This window comes from Haemaphysalis longicornis, unplaced genomic scaffold (genome assembly GCF_048455015.1).
Source record: "Haemaphysalis longicornis isolate Haplotype H1 unplaced genomic scaffold, Haemaphysalis longicornis Haplotype H1 scaffold_9, whole genome shotgun sequence".
In the NCBI taxonomy this organism is placed as follows: Eukaryota; Metazoa; Arthropoda; class Arachnida; order Ixodida; family Ixodidae; genus Haemaphysalis; species Haemaphysalis longicornis.
Window position 1 is genome coordinate 46821965 of NW_027526460.1, and position 19426 is coordinate 46841390.

General features: G+C 47.2%; 1 protein-coding gene across 1 annotated transcript in view; it reads right to left on the bottom strand.

Annotated features, from left to right (window-relative positions):
- Positions 1 to 10337: 10337 nt before the first annotated feature.
- Positions 10338 to 19426, bottom strand: part of LOC144153169 (uncharacterized) — an 82326-nt gene continuing 73237 nt past the window's right edge. Inside the window, exons 2-5 of the mRNA XM_077684817.1 lie at positions 17735 to 17792; positions 12469 to 12609; positions 10432 to 10523; positions 10338 to 10367 (exon numbers count right to left, since the gene is read on the bottom strand). Of these exons, the coding sequence (XP_077540943.1) occupies positions 10338 to 10367; positions 10432 to 10523; positions 12469 to 12609; positions 17735 to 17792 (321 nt within the window). The remainder of the gene's footprint in view (positions 10368 to 10431; positions 10524 to 12468; positions 12610 to 17734; positions 17793 to 19426) is intronic.

The window sequence follows — 19426 nt, forward strand, 5'->3', positions numbered from 1 at the left end:
CCCTGAGGTCCTGAATGCAACCGAAACACTGCGAACGATGAAGTGGGTGTGAGCATCAGGAGAGATGCTTGGCTAGTTCGCTAGTACAGCAACAACGGAAAACGCCTTGCCTTTAAGGAATTCAGATCTGACACTCTGGCGTTGCAATAGAATGCCAAATGCACAGGCAGCATATGTTGAAGGCAAGAGAACTTAAGAGGCGTACAAGTCGAAAGTATTAGATGACACCAGCTTAGTCAAATGGCGTCGTCCTTGTGGCGTCTTCTGCTAACTGTCACAATAACATGAAGATTCCTGATAAAGTGCTAGAACTCCAAAGTCGGTGCGACTTCGTCGGAAACACCAAACGAGAATAACCGGAACGCCGTTAGAGGGGCACTGAACGGATCACTCTTTTGCTCCTTGCATGGAAAGATTGGAAAGTCTGCAGCCGCCGTCGGCACACAGTGACGCTTCATGACTTGGCCGCTACACCAGGGGCCCTATTCTCGACTGCACAAATTACCGGCAATTTGCCGGAAGTCTTGTCTGATTGGCTTTCAACTTTGATCACGTGCTTCCGGTTGACAAAGCGGTTGTGTGTGTTGTCGTCATTTTGACGTTTTATGACGTTTACGGGCACCAGTTTCAAAGTTTGCCTTATTTCTCTTTACTGAAAGCGCATAATTCTTGGCCGGCAATGACAAACCAGACTAAAAGCACTAGACATGACAACGTGGGCCTGTCTTTGCTATTCAACAACAATAATGCCTGTAATACACGCCCTCTCTGTGATTGGCTGAGAAGGCATGACGTAATTTAAACAGTTGGCGGGAACGATTACGTGATGCATTGGCAACTTCAGGCTGCGTAGAAGTGACGTAATGCTACGTAACAGCTTGAAAGTGGTGGCTGTTTTTGTCGCAAAATACAAGCAAAATAGGGCAAAAAATTGCAGCGACCTTCGGCGCGCGAAATGTCCGTGAATTTGCAGCAGGCGAAGTTTCGCGTGCACGCTGTTTAAAGCATGTTTTCTACCGAAACAAATTATAGTTTCAATTTCTTCCAAGTCAGCGATCATGGAGCATACAAATAACATGCAGTATTTTGCTTTTATGTTTGGCAATAAAATAAAAGTTATTTGTTTGGCGTAATCGCAACATAAGAGGGCAGTACAAGCCTCTCCATGACAAAGAAAACCAAAAGCATGGCATTTGTCCACACTCGTCCTCGTAAGCTGTTGGGTCACATGATCGAACTCAAGAGAAAAATAGCAAAGAAAAGTGACTACTTGGTTCATTACAGCGCTGATTCAAGTCGAGATTGACGAATGGGTGAATCGGCGACATCGGTGCGCTCCGCAGTTATCAGGCGTAGCGCTTCGCTGCTCTTATGTGTCATACAAGCGATGGTATCGTTTTCTCTGATCACGCCATAAACTTGTAACATAGCAGCAGACGATGGCGTGGCGGCGTTGGCGGCAGGGACGTTGATAACGCAACAAAGCTTGCATTGAAGCAGAGAGCCCAACTATGTTACTAAAAGCGATTGAAAGAATTAATAGATACGGTAAAACAATTATGTGATGTTCTTTAGCTCGACATCCCCGTTTCGCTCACTTTTGGACCAACGTTACTCGATCACCTTGTGGTGTTGACGACAATTTTGACCTCCAGAAATGTGTTTTTCTTGTCAGCCTCAGCTACCGTCTTAATTTTTATAGTACATGCCAAGTGTTTTTATATCTTTTTTGCACAATATTTGATACCTTGGTTGCGATCTTTATGAGTGAATTGTCAAATTACACTGCACGTCGTCATAGCTATAGGTGCCGCTCGTCACTTATTTCTTACGTCGTGCTTACGCAAAAAATTGCCGGCAATTTGTGCTGTCGAGAATAGGGCCCCAGATCTGGTTTCTCGTCACTGCTATGCGTTCCTTACGTGTATCTTTAAACCGACAACGGATGGCTTTATTCTTGCACTAAAATGAAGCCAACCAATAGCGGCGCGATAGCTGCTGCTCTGCCGTGACTTCAGCCCAAAAATCAGGCTTTCTAAAACACACTACTGGTCGCAACTATACCCCAAGGAATAATACCTAGTGCGACATACTATGTTGATCTAGGGCTAAGCGGTAAAGCTGATCCTGCAGGAACGGTTTTTCAGGTTGTCGCTTCGAAATAGGAAAACAAATCGGGAGTGTCATGGGTATCGGTCATGAGTGCATATAATAGCATGCGCATGGGGCAGGTGACTTTCCAGTGCAATAGGGGTACTCGTGAACGTCTTCTTAGAAATTTAAACCTTGATGCTCAAATTACCTCAGAATCCCACAAACTTGGCCGAAATTACATAATGAGACTTTAATATTTAAAGAACGCCATCATCTCAGTGATTGCCTGAAATATTCCCTATTTTCAATAGCTACAATAGAGTATAAAGGTACGCATTAGTCGATTTCTGGTTTCGCATCTATGGAACGATTCCTAACGTTAGCAAAAAGGCGCCTGCACGAAACAAGTTCACAAAAACTACACGCACCTAAATGAACACGGTGAACCCATAAATCCGATGGAGTGCTGCCGCATGGTTTCTTAGAAACTCTAGCTGGTTTTAGATGCGACTGCATCTCATTCACTCGCCTTGTCCCTCCATATGGCGTTGTCCGTCCACACCCCTCCCCCTACACTATAAAAAAATATAATAGCAAGCAGCGCCCGGTTTCGATCCCACGACCCTGTGGGCGGAACGCGAGGTACATGGTGCTCTTCCTACTGCGCCACAAAACCGAGACAGAATCAAATGCTACGAACGCGCCTTATATCCTTGACTCATTCAAGCTACGTCAAGAAGCTACTGATACAACGCATGATGGGGCAATGATTAACACTTGCAATAAAAGAAAAGAAGCTCCCACTTACAGCAACAATGATGGAGTAAAGGTCGTTGCAACAGCGAAGCCCCAAGCATACCACTTAGAAAGATTGACCAAGATTGGCCAATAAAACATAATAATAATCATAAAACATAATAATCATACGCATTCCCGACACATTTCACGCGATTTCAGAATCAATCCAGCTGAAACACCAAGTGAACCCCACGATGCGGCGCAACTACACAGGGTTCCCCTCGCGGGGAAGTGGGCGCAATTTTTTGCATTTCCTTTTTAATGGGTAAGTATTTTGCCTAGAATGCTTTACTCAAAACATCACGCTGTGTTTCAATGGATTCCTATTAAATATAATTGCAAATTTCTGGTCATGGGTGTCATGCTGCATTCAATTTGCTTACGTTTGTTACTCTGTTCCAAAAATTCGCTGGTAATCTGAAGCCCGTGGTTTGATGTTTGACATGTTGACCTACGCTTTTCATGTAGAAAAAAAAACATGATTAATTCCGCGTTTTTTTTTTTTCTATGGATGAAAGCCACGCTTGTATTCTGGACATTTCAAATGTGTGTATTTCCCTACCATACTAAATAAATAAACAAATAAACAAATAAAATAAAATAAATATATATAAATAAATAAATAACAATAAATAAATAAATAAATAAATAAATAAATAAATAAATAAATAAATAAATAAATAATTCTGTTAACTGTCCTCTGGCCGAGGGCACAGCTACGTAGCAGCGAGAGCCTGTTTATTTGCTTTGTGTTGGTGTTCGAAGTTGCGCCGTAATCTCTGCCATGAAAAATTCTTCTCCCTTTTCTTTCATGAATCTTAAAACAAACTACTAAGAAACATAACCGGAAATTAAACCCGTAATGGTAACCGGTGTACGTTAGCGGCGAAGTGCACGGTTTGATTCGCCCTGGGTAATGGCGGTTTCCATCCGCAGAACTTCTGAACTGGCCAGATAATTTTTTCCGCAGGCCTGGGATAGGCACAGGATGGAGCCTCGATACGTGCGATGAAAGCACCGTGACCGACACAGTACGCAAAACTGCACGTACCTCCCCCACGCCGAGAATAATCTGTAAACAAGAAAAAAAAGTTTGACTCGCATTATAGAAATCAAATGCGGCTCCTGCTGTACTTTACCCTAGGACAGGCACACTGAGCTTATGTTTTTCTTGCCTCACGCCAGAAAGGTCAATTAACCTCTGAAACGGAAAAACTACCACCTCCCCTCGCGAGAACCCCTGTGTAGATGCGACGCCTAGGGGGTTCACGTTGCAGGCAGCGTTGGACAGCGGAGGAACGGCGCTGGAACGATGGAGCGGAGCGGCGCAGGCACCGCGTTTTATAGCGCGCATAACGGTGATAGGACGCGCCTGCGCCAGTGCGCCTGCCGCGGCTATGACGCAACACAATCCAACACAATCCACTTTAATCCAATCCAATCCAATCCAATCCAAGCCAAGTCAAGCCAAGCCAAGCCAATCCAATCCAAGCCAATCCGATCGAATCCAATGCAATGCCCCTCGCGAGAGAGTGTTCGCTATCGGAGAGGAAAGGGGGTGAGCGGCGGAGAGCGAAGCTGGCGCGGCGAGGAGAATGGGGGAGGGGCGGACGCCGACAACAACGACGCCGACGCCGGATGGAGGGACAAGGCGGGTGAATGAGATGCGTGGCATCTAAAAACCGCACGAACACCTTTTGCGGCACACCGTCGAAGACGGAACAATGCTCCCTCTACACGCCCCTAATGCTCTAAAAATGTGTCTTATAAGAGTGATTAGTCTGGTGTGAGATGGTAACATCCGTTTTATGTAGCAACCAATACTCCAATTATGGATGTAATGGGTGTAATCACACCCATTCTGTGCAGCGAAAAGGATGTTAGCCGACTTAAAACCCTCTGTTTACTGTATGCTGCTGTACAAAAGGTGTGAAGTTGATGTTCGGTGGTGAATTAAATACCCCAAGCATGTAGTTTTGAACACTGTGACGTACAGAGTATCCTTCCGACCCCTAGTGGAAACTGTTCATGTCTACCCCCCCCCCCCCTAGCTTTCAGTTTTGAAGCAGTACGGCTCCCTTCACATCACGATATAGTTATCATTTTGCTATTAACAGTAGTTTTCCGTTAATAATGCTGCACAACAATCAGCGTAAGTCGCCTAAACATTTCTTTCTTGTTACTACTCATGATATTTAAAAAATGTGCCCTAAATCAAGCAAATAGAATGACAACCCAATATTTACTCAGTCTATTGCTGGTATCCATAAAAATATTTTGATGTCCTAAAGAATGGAGGAAGCTCACACTAACGCGGAAGACTTGAAGGTAGCGAAGCTTTACGCAACCTTAACGACCATCACGAAGGGTTAAGTCCATGATAGCAGCCGATTTGCTTCTTCTTCGCTGCCGCAACGATCTTTACTTCATGATTGTTGCTATAAGTGCGCTCTACTTTCATTTTTTGGGAGTGATAACCATTGGACATCGCCTTGGAGGGACGTACGCTATGACGTCTCTTTCTCGTTCCGAGCCACCCGCCGCGGTGGCTTTGTGGCTAAAGCGTTGCGCTGCTGAGCTAGAGGTCGCGGGTTCAATTCCCGGCCGCGGCGGCCACTTTTCTGATGGAGGTGAAAAGCAAAAACGCCTGTGAGAACGAGATTTCGGCGCACGTTAAAGATCCCCATGTGGTCAAAATTAATCCAGAGCCCTCCACTACGGCGCGCCTCATCGCGTGCGTTGCGTCAGCGCGTTAAACCCTGCAATCAATCAATCAATCGTTCCGAGCAAGTGTTTCCACGATTACGGCGAACGCTGGAGTTTTTTACTGCAAAGCAGTGTGTCTAACCCCCCAGTTTTCATTCCGGTGTCATCGATTTATTCGGCGCCGTGGCAGGGCTCCTCCTCACCACCACTGGCATGTTTTTCACAACTATTTTCCTCTCGCCTCCACCGATGCCCCTTTGGAAAAATAAACAGAAGCACGGATGGGCGTTAAAAATGCACTGACGATTACTATACTCCCTAATATGAAATTTGTGCGAAGCGCGAGCTGCAGTCTTTTAGGTCCCGGCGCATCTCTGGTGGGCCTCAGGAATCGTTCTTGTGATCAGTGAACGCACGGCGGCGTGCGATACTCTGCTGCTACCATGCAACGGGCCCCCACCGCCGGCCAACATTCTGCAAACCGTGTTTGAACCTCCCGCGCAAATGTCGCGTGGTTCGGATTAGCCCCGCACAAGGGAGCGGCGAGCATGTTGTTGCAAATCGGGTTTGAACTCCCTCGCAAATTTCAAGGGGTTTGGATTAGTGGAGAATGTAACAGCGTCTGGAGAAAGTGTCAGGGGAAGGGCGCTCCTTGGTAGCGACGCGTGAGAGATGTGTAAGGAAAAGGCAGTGAGAAAGATGACGTCGAAGCCCCACGTGGGGTACTCCACCTCACCCTTTGCTAGACCCTCCTCTCCGTTTTTTTTCTTTCGTTACTCCTACGTTCGTTCAGTCGGTTACGCCGACATAAACAGACACCGCTCCCGGGAAGACCAGGTAACGGCTGCCAAAGGGCTGCCCCCTAAATCTACTGAAACCCGCCGTCACCGTTTCCGCTCAAAGTCCACTTCACTACTTAGCTGGGAATACCTACGGGTTGAAGACAAACTTGCCCAGTTGGGAAGCCGGCATGAGCCCATATTTCTTTTTCAGTTTGGAAAACCTTCGAAGCGACATTTTCGCCGGTGTCTTTCACGCCTAGGTATCCGCAATTACTGGTTGCCGGATTAGGCGTGCACGGTTCGCGGGTGGAAAAGGGGGCGTGCACACACAGCTAGGCGTCATGCCGCTACCGATTAAATTTCGGTTGTGCTGTTGGGAGATTTATATATCGAAATAACATGGCTTAGTACGCTCAGTCGGCTGTCCGCTTTAATCGAGTGGTTCGGATGTGGGTTGATGTGCTACACCGACATCTTACACAGACAGTAAGACGACGACGAGGGGGAAGGGAAACGGCCAGCCATATGCTTGGTTTGTACGCTAGGATGGATGTCAAGGGCTTCCAGGTTTTAAGTTGGTATGGCACCGACGCATGCCGTTCGTTTGGAGGAAGAAGAGCAAGAACTGAAGCTTTGGCCCGAACACCAGCGCGAACGGAGGCAAAACCAACGAAAAGCTTCTGGCACCACCGTTACCGCCTTAAGTTCAGCTCGTGGAGTAGCGGCGAATCCCTCCCGGATGAACAGCAATTTCCCCGCTTGAAACGCTGACATGAGCCAATATCACTTCTTCAGAGGGCTTTCAGGAGATACTTTCGACTCTCACTTCTAAGCACGCGCACATGAACGGTTGCCGGGTTACGCACGCAGGTTTGTAGTTGAGAATAGTGTAAGACATGGGGCCTGCACACGCAGCTATTGGTTTTATGCCCTTATAGATGGATGACATGTCCGTTGTGCTGGATCGAGGTTTAAACGCGGGTGCCAATGGGCCAAATGGGACCTGTCCGGAGTCCTTGATGGTACAGCGGATTTGGTTTCTGTGTTACACAAACAGTAAGATGCTTACGACGTGGGGGGACTTAGGATGCTCCCTGTTTGTCTGCAAGAACAAAGCTTGGATCCTTTAGAGGTTGATTAAGCTAATTGGCTAGCAAGTATGCTCCATCGCAAATTTCAAAAAAAAAACGTGATTTGTTTCGTGCGCTCTGTGAACTGCGTCCTGCTTTGCAGGTCATCCTTCTTCACAGAGCGGAAGGGCACTAATTTTTTTTTCTTTGCGAATCTTAGCCAATGTCCCTATGTGTTTGCCTGACTTGACAAGCGTGCGCCAGGGACGCTGGGCCATCGCCGCGAGGGACGCACACATGAGCGTTCGGCATTTTCTTGGTTTTCTTAACTGCCAGGTGGTCGCCACAACCTTGTCCTATCTCCCTAAGTGGGTATGCTTTACCTGACGAAAAAGCGTTGGGCGGTCATCGCGAGGTGCACACACACGAGCGCTAGGCATTTTCTTGGTTTTGTTAGCGGCCGGGCGCTCGCCGCGAGGCCCACCCCCACGTGCGTGCTCGGCAATTTCTTTGCATGTTTAACTGCGGACATGACAAATTGCGATTAGCTAAACAGCTTCGCTGTTAGAATAAATAATATAAATGCACACAGCACACTTATCATTCTGGTTCACTCCAAAAGCTGTGATAAGAGCTGCATTGTGGTTACACCTATTTTTGTTGTTTTTGTTCTTGTCTTTGTTGTGCAAACACCATTTTACGTAGAGAAAAGGGTGGGGAAGCAATAGATTCCTTGGCGGTATTGAAAGAGTGTGGAACAGGTCTTTTGTAGGTCACACTTGTCTATTACAAAGGTTTCGTACTTATAGCCTTAGCTTGCCTCTGCAGAAAAACATTTGAAGAAAGCTACTGTGTAATTCTCAAGTCTTAGCCTTATATTTTGACCTCAACATTTTTTGTGAAAGTTTGAGTCTGCAGTTCTCAGAAGTAACTAGTTGGAAGTTACACACAATTTTATAGACAAGGGTGTTGCACACTGTACTAACTGCAGGGCTTTGCAGCCCCGCATTATGATAAAAAGGTTTTGGAAACCTGCAGGCTGACTTGTCTATGCTGACCGTAATCAGCCTAATTTTAAAATTAGCGCTTAATTGTTTCGTTTTGGCCACAAGCCGACCGACTCTGGCAAATTATTTTCTTCTGGTGGCTATAAAAGCAAGCAGAGCAGACGTATTCGCGTGTTTTACGAGGACCTTGCTGCTTATTTCATTCGTGGAAAAGTGCATACTGCTGAACGTGCGGAAGGTATTCATATATCGTGCAGCGCTCTCAGCCGACCCCATTGCATCACGTAGTTACACACACTCACGTTATGGTGTCCAGCAACCCCACACCCTTATTCTAGGATGTTCGTAAAATTCCCATTATTTTGGGGGGTGTTCAAATCCACCTTATTTTCGCCTTCACACCCTTATTTCTTCAGAACACCTTTTAAGGAGGTGTGCTATGGGACAGCACTTTAGACCTTTTATGACCCATAAGTGACCGTAATTCCTTCGTTTTAAGACTGCATCTGCGCCGCCGGTCCGTATAGGCGAGTAAAGTTGCACGGCAGCCCTACCTTCTTATGGATGAAGGAAGACCCTTTGCTCAAGTCTCCAGAACAGTTTTATCGCCAAGCAACCAACCGCTCGTCCTGTCCTACGCAGCGCCCCATGGGCTATGTAGCCCACTGCGCTGGGTTGCCTACAAAAAAATGCCTTTATCTCAAAGCCGTTGCAAATGCTATGGCTTTTAGATGAGGTTTGTAATAAGAAACGCACCGAACAACACTTAGCTGTTGGGACATATTATGGCGGTTCAATTCTGCAACTGTAACCAATCAGAGATCTCCGTAGGCCAGCTTTGTGAGAATTTTGGACATCAATAAAAGTCCATTCATTTTAGCATGCAGTGTTAAAAGTAAAAACAAACTTGTATGGAAAAAATTGGCCGCGTATCTGCTCCTTTCGTTGCAAATGTCGTCAAAAGACGATAGTCTTTATCGGCTTTTGCGAAGTAAATGCCTCCCTTCGCTTTCCCGCTCACCTCTCATGTTGTTCCTCTTGCGTCGCGCTCCTCCCAAGGTAAAGACGCCAAAGGTTTGCTTAAATCATTTTAAATTTCCCGCGTTCCACTGCTCCAAACCGGTCTCGATGCGAACGCTGCCGTACGACGAAGGCGCGCGTTAATCGAGGCGCCCTACTTTAACGTTTATAGAACCGCGTTTCCCTACTCCACGTGCGTTGCAAGCAGAACGTGGAACCTATCTAGTGGAACCTTGCGTAACTGTTGCCGGTTGATTTCTTAAAATGGCGCCAGAAGCTATAGTGGCGCGGGTGACAGCAGGCGACGGCGGAGGGAATTCTTCTTCTGCAGTTGATGAAGTATTTAATTTCGCAAAAGTCAAGCATGTTTGATTTTTTTTACAAAGGAACACTGCGAATATCACTTCTGTATTGATTTGTCTCATATTTGAGTAATGTCTTGTTCTTCTTCAACAATGTTGACAAGTATGAACCTTACACCGGACATAGATTGGTAGATTTAGCTGTGACTATATAAGACTATTGCGCAGGCATTGTTTTGCTTCGGCCGGGTGGCTGAATCGAGTCACAGACAGACAGACGGACAGACAGACAGAGACATACAGACAGACCAAAATTTCTGGGTTTAAGTAGCCCAAGAAAGACTATCGTCTTTAAAACAGGTGATAATATTTATGCTCACACTGTTATAAGAAAACTTTTTCTCCAAGGTGTTCCATTTATTTTCAGTCCAGTGACAAGCCGTCTACTTAACCCTAGGCTACCAAGCTTTCGTAACCAAGATATTGGCCCAACGAGCTCGTTAGGAAGGTAGTTAAGCGATGTGCAATATTGGGCGAACCGGTAATTCATCTGAAACACTACAGCACAGCAATAAGCAAGGACGAATGCTGCATTCCAACCGGAAACAAGCGTCAGGAAGCACCGCAATGTATGGCGCAGTTCTCGACGTACCTGTGAGCACAAGGTCACATCCATGACCAGGTCAGATACGAGGTTGAGTGCAGTCTCAAGAATAAAGACGATGTCAAAGGCCAACCAGACCCCTGCGCCAACATGGTGATCGTGACGCGCTGTCGATCTCTTATCATGGGTAGCTCGGTAAACTGTTTAGCAGAAGTACTAGGCGCCACTGAGATTACGCAGAGCACCCGAAAAAAGCTGGAAGTGTCCAGAATAGTTTTAATATTAGTGCCTTCTGCGGGTCAATACTAGCCAGTCTTTTTATTACTGCGAAAGCATTGCATGCATTATGCGGCGTAAAATTCGGCGCTGTCCACACCGATAGGTTTAGAAAATGCACGTGCCATGCACCTCATTTAACTGAATGAGAAATGGCTCATTTTGAACATTTCTGCAGCTAGTCATCAACACCAAAAACAAGGACTATGCACAGTATTTCGTGAAATTTTGTATTATGAGATCTCGCAGCCTTCCGTGCGGCTTTATCTTCTGGATCATTGTATTCTCCCTTTCGCTTGCGCTGAACGGCGCCCACAGTCACCCTAACCACCGCGTGATCAAAGCCAAGACTGACGGACCAAGCGCGGGCAAAGCAGCCGTTACACCTCACCCGCCTAGTCACGTGATTCGTTTGCACTGAAGCGCACGCATAGACGGCCCCGCCGGAGAGGCTCCGAGCCAGCGAAGGTACGAAAAGAAAAAGCGTTGCTTGCGCGCCGGTGGCTGAAGGTCACTTGATGCTAGACGAATGACCTTGAAAGATGTAGAGTAGTAAAGATTCCGCTCTTAAAACCTCGACAGGGACGGGGATCGAACTTGTGAACATGGCGTGACAGATCACTACGCAATGTCCACGCCGCAAAGAATAGTGCTTTCGCTGGGCTTTAAACATGGGCGAAATGGGGAGAAAACTCCAACTGAAGCTAACACGAGCGCCCGCCCCTCAGCGTGTAATTAGAGGAGGCTACAAGAAGTGAAATAGAACCCGATTCAAGTTCGGCCCCTCACGAATTCAGAGCGCACCATGGGAAGAATTTTAAAGCACGTCAGTTGATTTAGGTGCCCTCTTCTTCGGGTCTTTAGTTCCACGACCTAGACTCCGGCTTAAGGGGGTTACAGTAGATGAGAAGCGGGAGCAGGGTTTGTTTACATGTAATTACATGGGACCCATGGGCCGTGTTGGTACTGTCGGTCGCAAAAGTTGGTGGGATCTGATGCGCGTGAAGGTGCGGCGCAAACTTGCATCGCTGCGCCATCTGCCGCCCCAGATTAGCGAGTCGAAGTTCAAGAAACTTACGCGCCCGTCGCGCCTTGTATATTCGTATGCCTGCTTCGTTACCAGGTATCTCGGGTCACTAGTTGACCAGAAGGGTGATTCCCTGCAGTTCGCATCGAGTATCCATACTTCATTGTTTTTTTCGTCTGTGTGCCGCCCTGTACTTCTAGCGCACCACCCAATAAGGCCTTGTGCTGTTGGTGGGCGCTCCCAAATAAATAAACAGTAAGAGTGGCGCTCGGGTACACGAAGGAAACGAGCAATCCATATCAGATAACTTATGCGGGGGCAAGGTAGCAACTTCAATTCCAGAAAACCAAGTGGGCATGGGATGGGCATCAAATACGGATAACTGGCAAACGGGCTACCGTCACGGTAACAGAGTGGCTAGGAAGAGATGGAACTGGAAGGAAAGGAGACCACTACCTCGATGGCGAGATGAAACCAGAATATTTGGGTATAAAGAATGAACTAGACCAACACAAGACAGGAATGACTGGGGGGTCACATGGGGAAGCCTTAGTTCTGCAGTAAACACAGAGTTTGGAGGTGGTGATGATGATAATGAGGACACTGACTGACCAAGTAACTGACTGCGAAACTTCGCAAGCACCTCTCTAATTTCCGCCAGGAATAATGGTTTTGCAGGCACTCGGCTAAGGGACTGATACTTTTGCAATCCTGAAGCGGCCTGCGACTGATTCGTAGGGAATCCGATTGGCGAAGGTGCTAATAATGTAACCGCACATTACCATGGCTAACCTGCCCTTGAATCTTCCGGGCGGTGGTGGTTTCCTGGGCCTGTTTTAGCAGCGGTGAAGGATCAGGGTCACTCGTGGCGTTTTCTTGCAGTTGCCTTGAATCATTTAACATAATCTCGTAAAACTCATCACCTGCAAAAGAAAATACGGATCGTCGTGAGCAATTTCACACACATCATCGGAAACTTTGGCTGAAAAAGCGACCGACTCGTCCGTGTACGACGCTTAAAGTGTCCGAGTAGTACGGAGGCCTACGCCCAAACTTTCGTTAGGAAAAGAAACTCGGGCGTAGACAGGGCCAATCAATACCTGCGAGAGTGCCAACACATTGGAAGGGTTGCGCCCGTCTCTTGAAACATAGAAGGGTGACTCAAAAAAAGTACCTTGGAAGCGCCGCACACATGTGATCAAAATATCGCAAGGCTGTCGGCGTAGCTCGTTTTTTTTCCCATGGGCCCCACTTGGCGGCTACACATTGAAACAAACGTATTCAGGGCCGAGTTACGATAGGTCATAGGTGAGGTGATGCCTAAGTCCAGTGAATCGGCCGGTAGTGTCCTGGCCTTGCTGAAAGGGTCCAGCTTCTCCAAATACACGTGACGTGAACACCCCATCAACTTTGTACAGGTTACAGTGGCAATCGCCCTAAATTTTCCGAGCGTATTTTTATCCCGTGAATAATGCGGGTAAGCCCTGCGCGGAATCAATAAGGGAAATTTTTGGAAGATTCATCGCTGGTCCTTCGAGGGGCCATGGAGACAAAGTACAAGTTTCTTTAATTTGAAAGAAAGAGGCTTCAATACCTCACTGAGCTGCATTACAGTCGCGAAAGACGCTTTGAAACCAAAAAACGCTAGACGTAGGGCAAAATTTTGAAATTTCACGCTACATTGACGCAATATGGGCAGGAGAGATGTACAATGGGCCATAATCAAAATTTAATTAACAGTCTGTTAACTGTACTTCATCATTCCGGGGATACTATGCTACGAATTACAAAGCCACCCTACAATCGTCCAGTCATGTTTCTTGGCTATAATTCAGGCCTACGGTCGAAGCGAACAACCGACGTTCTATAAAGCCATAGAAACTTCACTGGAAAGTATCAATTAAGTCGCCACTGCTTAACATGCTTTCATTTATAGCTTCCTTAGTTGTCCGAAGTTTACGATAAAGTTGGGGTCATTGTTATCAGGAGAAAGGCGTCTTATCAATAAACTGTCTTCATCGACCCTTTAGGAATGCGTAAGCATCATATTTTTTCTCCTTTGCAAATTTGAGAACTTCCTGACGCGCACGTTTTACTCCGGTTTAAAAAGACTTCTGTTCAACGTTCCTCGCCCGCTTCTTGCTATCCGCGCACCTTGCCAACCTTGCCTTGCGCTCTGAATGTCTCAGCGGCCACCTTTGCTCGCTCAGTGGGGCACTGGCTGCCTGTCGCTCTATTCGAAGTTCCCCATCATAGGAATACCGCCACCACCGTTTTCTTTCCATCCTCTTTCGCCGCCTACTCGGCCCTGTACTAGCATCACAGTCCATTTTACGTAACGCATCACCGCGCTCGAGAGGCAACGCGACGCGTCCGTACGAGTTCGAGCCATATTTATTACCGCGGAAGCAGCGAGCCGTCGCCACCTAGACTACACTTCACCGTATACTACGCCCTAGTGTACTACGGTATTTTAGTATATATACTACGCGTGCGCGCGCACCGACACACACAAAAAAACGAAAAAAAAAACACTCATACGCCCACGCAAGCGTTTGCAAGCGGGCTGGTGCCTCCCCACTGCAGTTCTGTTGCGAGCCACGCTACGTAAGATACTCCCCGGCACCGAGAGGGAAATGTATCACATGAAGGGCAAGCGCATGCACAACAAGATAAAACTTATATCAAGACCACACATGAGAGTACTTTGCATTTCTGCCAAAACGTCGTGCAGACACGTTGCCAGAAGCTGCAAATGGCCTCCTTGGCTTTCCCTTGATCGTCAAATTCAATGGGCTTTCTCGACTTTGCTCCGACCACGCATAGAGGCTGAGATCAGTTGAGGCAAGCTGACCTCGACACCTACGGTGTACCTACCCCAACCTCACTCATATCCAACCTCTTTTTAAGGTCATCTGCACATGAACAAACCAGTTGCATGTCCTGATCTTACTTTTAATGTTTTCTTCGAAAATGTGACCCACTTTGTACAAGTACAACGAATACTCGAGTGATGCAGCCTGAGGCGCCGTTGTAGGATTCAGATTTCATTTTTTTCCCTTTTGTTGCACATGTTTTTAAGGGCAAAGCTGCTTAGGCGCTTGGGCTGTCGGTGTCTCCTGTCGTCTTCGTCTTTTGATGTAGTCACGGTACTAAAACACCGGGACACTCGTTTTCCAAGGCCTCGCGCTAGAACGGGATTCATTGATTGTAGGATTTAACGCGCCGACGCAATGCAGGTGGTGAGGTGCGCCGTAGTGGAGGGCTCCGAATTAATTTAGACTATCTGGGGATCTTATCTTCAACGTGCGCCGAAATGTCCTACACACGGGCATTTTTGCGTTTCGCCTCCATCAGCAACGCGGCCGCCGTGGCCGGGAATCGAACCCCGGTGCTCGTGGTCAGCAGCAAAACACCTCAGCCACTGAAACACCACGGCAGGTCGTGGTAGAACCTAACGCGTACTACACTTGTTTTTCAACGCCTCGCCCGCTAGAGCACTTCGGGTTGAAAGAGGGGAGCATTTTGCAGAAAAGCTGTATACCTCTACCCCCGTACCGCAAACGGTTTCATCTTTATTGGTAAAAAACGCCAAGGCTCCAAGAATACACATATACACTGCACATATCACCGCTTCCCAGGTTTCACGTTAGGGGTAATGGCCTGGTTTCCTTCGTGATAGGCGGCTTGACTGCTTCCCTTGAATATTCTTAGGGGTCGAACAAAAAAAAAAGAATCCAAAAAGGCTGGTACGTCGCGTATCTCTTCATGTTGTTCTCACGTTTGTTTAAATTTCACGCGCGTCTTGAAAAAAAATTAGTTTACAGTGCTGGATTGACAGCAGGAGTACATCGGGTTCATTGCAATCCTTGATTTTGCCCCTAAAAACTCTCAAAGAACATTTTTCGCTAGTCTAAGCACAGAAGGCTTGTTCGCTTTTAAATGCGGAGCATTTCTTAGGCTCGCCTGGTCCTCCAGCGCACGTTAAAGATCCCCAGGTGGTCAAAATTAATCCGGAGCCCTCCACTACGGCGCGCCTCATCGCCTACGTTGCGTCGGCGCGTTAAACCCCACAATCAGCATCATCGCCTGGTCCTCCGTCGTTGATGGCGGCGCCGTCCACACGCTCACTGCGCATGCGCAACTCTACTCCTTACACCCACAGCTCCGCGATACTACACTATAAAAAAAAGAAATAGTTAGCGACGCCCGGTTTCGATCCCACGACTCTCTGGCCGCAACGGGAGGTACGCGGTGCTCTTCCCACTACGCTACAAATCCGGGACAGGAGCAAGTGCTACAAACGCGCCTTATTTCCTTGACTCATTCAAACTACGTCAAGAAGCTACTGATACAACGAAGGCACGCGAAGCTGAACGTCAACGGAAACGACGAACTGAAAACTTTAGAGGGGGATTCTGAATTTCCCGTATGAAAGCTGTGGGCGGGAAGCGCCACGCGCCTTGCAGCTCAACCAGCCCCGTCCGCAGCGCCTCTGATGCTGATTGTGGCAGGATGCTCCTAGGGATAGGCCATCCAAAGAATCCATCACGAGATAGGTTCGCATTCAACCACCGTCGTCATCTTCCCGTAGGGGAACCGCCGAAGAAGAAGAAGAACGAGGAGACAAAGCTGCGAAGAGGAGGGCGTGTACATTGCTCTCAGCCGGTGCACCAATGTCAACAACCTTTACCTCACCAAAGCTGACGGAGACTACCGATCCTACCACAGAAACAGCATCGACAAGAACATGATGGACGAGTTTCGGCGCCTCGAGAACCACCGCCTACTCACCGTAACACAACAACACTTGCGTGCCTTTGCCACCGGTGTGGACCCGGACGCGGAATTCCCTCTGGCGCTAGTAAAAACCAGATCACTCAACATAACGGCAACACAATGGAACCACACGGAACCGCCACGATGCTTCGCATCCTCATCAGGATTCCCCACGGGAAGATGGTGTAATTTTTTTAGCCATAGAGTTGGTTTGAATATATGGAAAACTAAAACTAAAACAAATTTTTACATGACAATAATTTATCGTGAAGAAATCACACAGCAGACTTCTGGGGGACGAATTCTTTAAAACTACGGCCGTCACTTTGAAACGACGCGGTATTGGCGGGCAGATGCATTCACTATTTCCAGGTTCAGGAGTTGCCTGGAGGGGTCGGGAAACCGTGGAACTAGTGTGGGGCGTCCAGAGAAAGAGCACCTTCGCCAGGGATGAAAAAGACGCTCAAAACGACGCTTACTTTCACAATAGGGCGTTCATTTTTTATGCCGCATCGTAGTTCCTATGTTCTTTCTGATGGCTTGTTGGCCTGGCCTAAATTTTTCTCAGGAAGGCCAGTTAGTATGGTTCGTTTTACTCATTGGACCTACAATCAAGCTGACGTGACCTCAGATGTATTGGGTGGCATTTAGGTAATAAACTTTGTACACTCTCTACACATCGTAAGCTCTCCCTTAGACTCAGCGAGCACCGCATGCACCGTAATTAAAAGAACGAGCATGTCATTTAAGTAAAAATGCTGTAGTTGGTTCCTCTGTCATAGGAACCTGTAAAACACGAAAGTGAAATGCACAGCGAAATCAGCAGCCGAGCATGATTTGCGGGACGGCGGCTGCCTTGTGGGTGTGCTTGGAGAGAGACGTCCTGCTGGCGGGTAGCTTCGGCAGAGGTGTACTGGCATCATTTCTGTGACTGACATGATGTCAGTGAAATCTTGGTGTGTCCCGGCATAAAACACTTTCGTGTAAAATATAAAACCCGAAAACAAAGAACCCTAAGTATAACGTACTCTTTAGTACCAAAGGTTACTTCCCTGCAAGAGAACACTGTGTGCAGGGGTGCACCCTTTGCAGGCTGCTTGCTTCCTTGTTCAGCCGTCCCTTCCGTGACAGATATGACGTGTGTGAAATCTTCGTGTACCCGGGAATAAAACACTTTCGTGCTAAAATTATTGTCGCATTCTTTACCGTTTCAGAAAAGTATGGTCTCTGTTGGCCCAAAGCGTCACAACGCCTATTACACGTACTTACTTTCACAGAATCTTGTGCCAAGTATAGCGTAAAAAAGAATCCAGAAACCGTTGACAACCTGGAAGACAAAAATAAATCATGTTATTTCACTCGGTTAAAGCGGATGCCCAGCTAAGCTTTTACCACACAGTAGAAGTCACGTGAAAGGTATGAGCAAATTTCGTTTCTCGTGAGCAAAGTTTATTTTAGTGCTGACGGTAGTACTCCTCAAAGAATTCGCAACATACATTTAGACCCATTTCCTGCTGAGCCTTCGCGATAAAGGTGGCTTTGTCGGAAGGAGGTTTTTCGACACGCAAACAGAAAAGCATGAAACTTTATCCTTTGTCTTTCTACCGTTCGGACCATTTCATCCTGTGAGTTAAGTAGCATAAATAGAAGAAATCCTTTCTCGACGAGTTCTGGACCTGTGCTGCGCTCAAGCACAGGTCCCAAGCCCAAGTCCCCAGGGAAACGAGCGTCTCGATGTGTTCTGTAATTTTGCGCTCAACTCCCACATCATAGGCCGTTTGAAACACAAGAGGACACACACACCGGGACTGTCGTACTCCAGCGCCTTGCGCTTCAAAAACACGTTTAGCCTCGGGAGGTTTCCTTGACCGACAACAGAAATACATAGAACCAAGCCATATAACCACCTTTAAGACAAGGGGCATCGAAATAAACGGATTATATTTTTGTAGAAATAATACCCGAGAACTCAAACAGGTTCTGTATTATCTTTTTTTATGGTTATTGCCTACGGTATTGCGGCAGGGGGTCTCACAACTCGCACATAGCGTCATTACAGCATCATCAAAATCAAGTAGTGCGCATAATACTGCGTAGCTGCTTTGAAGCTAACACAACCTCCTTTGTTATCCACATCTTCTTTCGATTACAGACATATCATATTTCCACTTTTTCTGAAATTTCTCGCCTTGTACTCAAAGCGCAGTCAAAAAGTACATAGTTCGTGTTTACGCGTGATAGCCTACCGTACGTAGGGACCACTAAAGCATACATACAGGTAAACGAGGATGTAACGAAAGTCTATGTAATGAATTCCTGGATTCGACGGATTGCCACCCCCCTTAAAGCCCGTGCGTTTGTGACCTCTACGGAAGAAAGGCGTTGCGACAGTTAAACCTGATGTAACGAATTCACTACACTGATGAGTGATTGTTGTTTGCCCTTTTTCTGAAAAAATCAGTGGAAGAATGCTCTAATGTTGCCCGCACAGCAAACTACCGTGCGTTTCCACGCGTGTGTTCAGTTTCGGGTAGGTGCTAAGCACGCCTGAGTCTCCACTGCTATCTGGGGTGTCGTTTAATCAGTGATGTGTTCTGCTGCCCAAATACGGAAAGGTTTGTCTCGTCAAGACAAGATCGCAATTTTTAATGCCGTCCCCGCCGGCGAGAACGAAGTATGTCGCCTCCCGATGCAGTATCCCAGGTAGCACGCTCTCAACTACTTGGAGCGCGGAAAAGGGCATCACGTTTGCGAAAGGGTGCCCTTTCAGCGTAAATGTGATTGTTCAGACGCGTTGATGCACCGAACAGTGTCAAGAGGCACAAGTTATCCTTAACATCTGTTTGTGAATGCGGAGGTAAGTAACCTTGTTTCTTTGCAGTAGCGTGTTGTGCCTAAGCACGCTGAATTTGCGCCGCTTCCGATTTCATAGAAACTTTTCGCCTTGCACTCCAGCGCCGT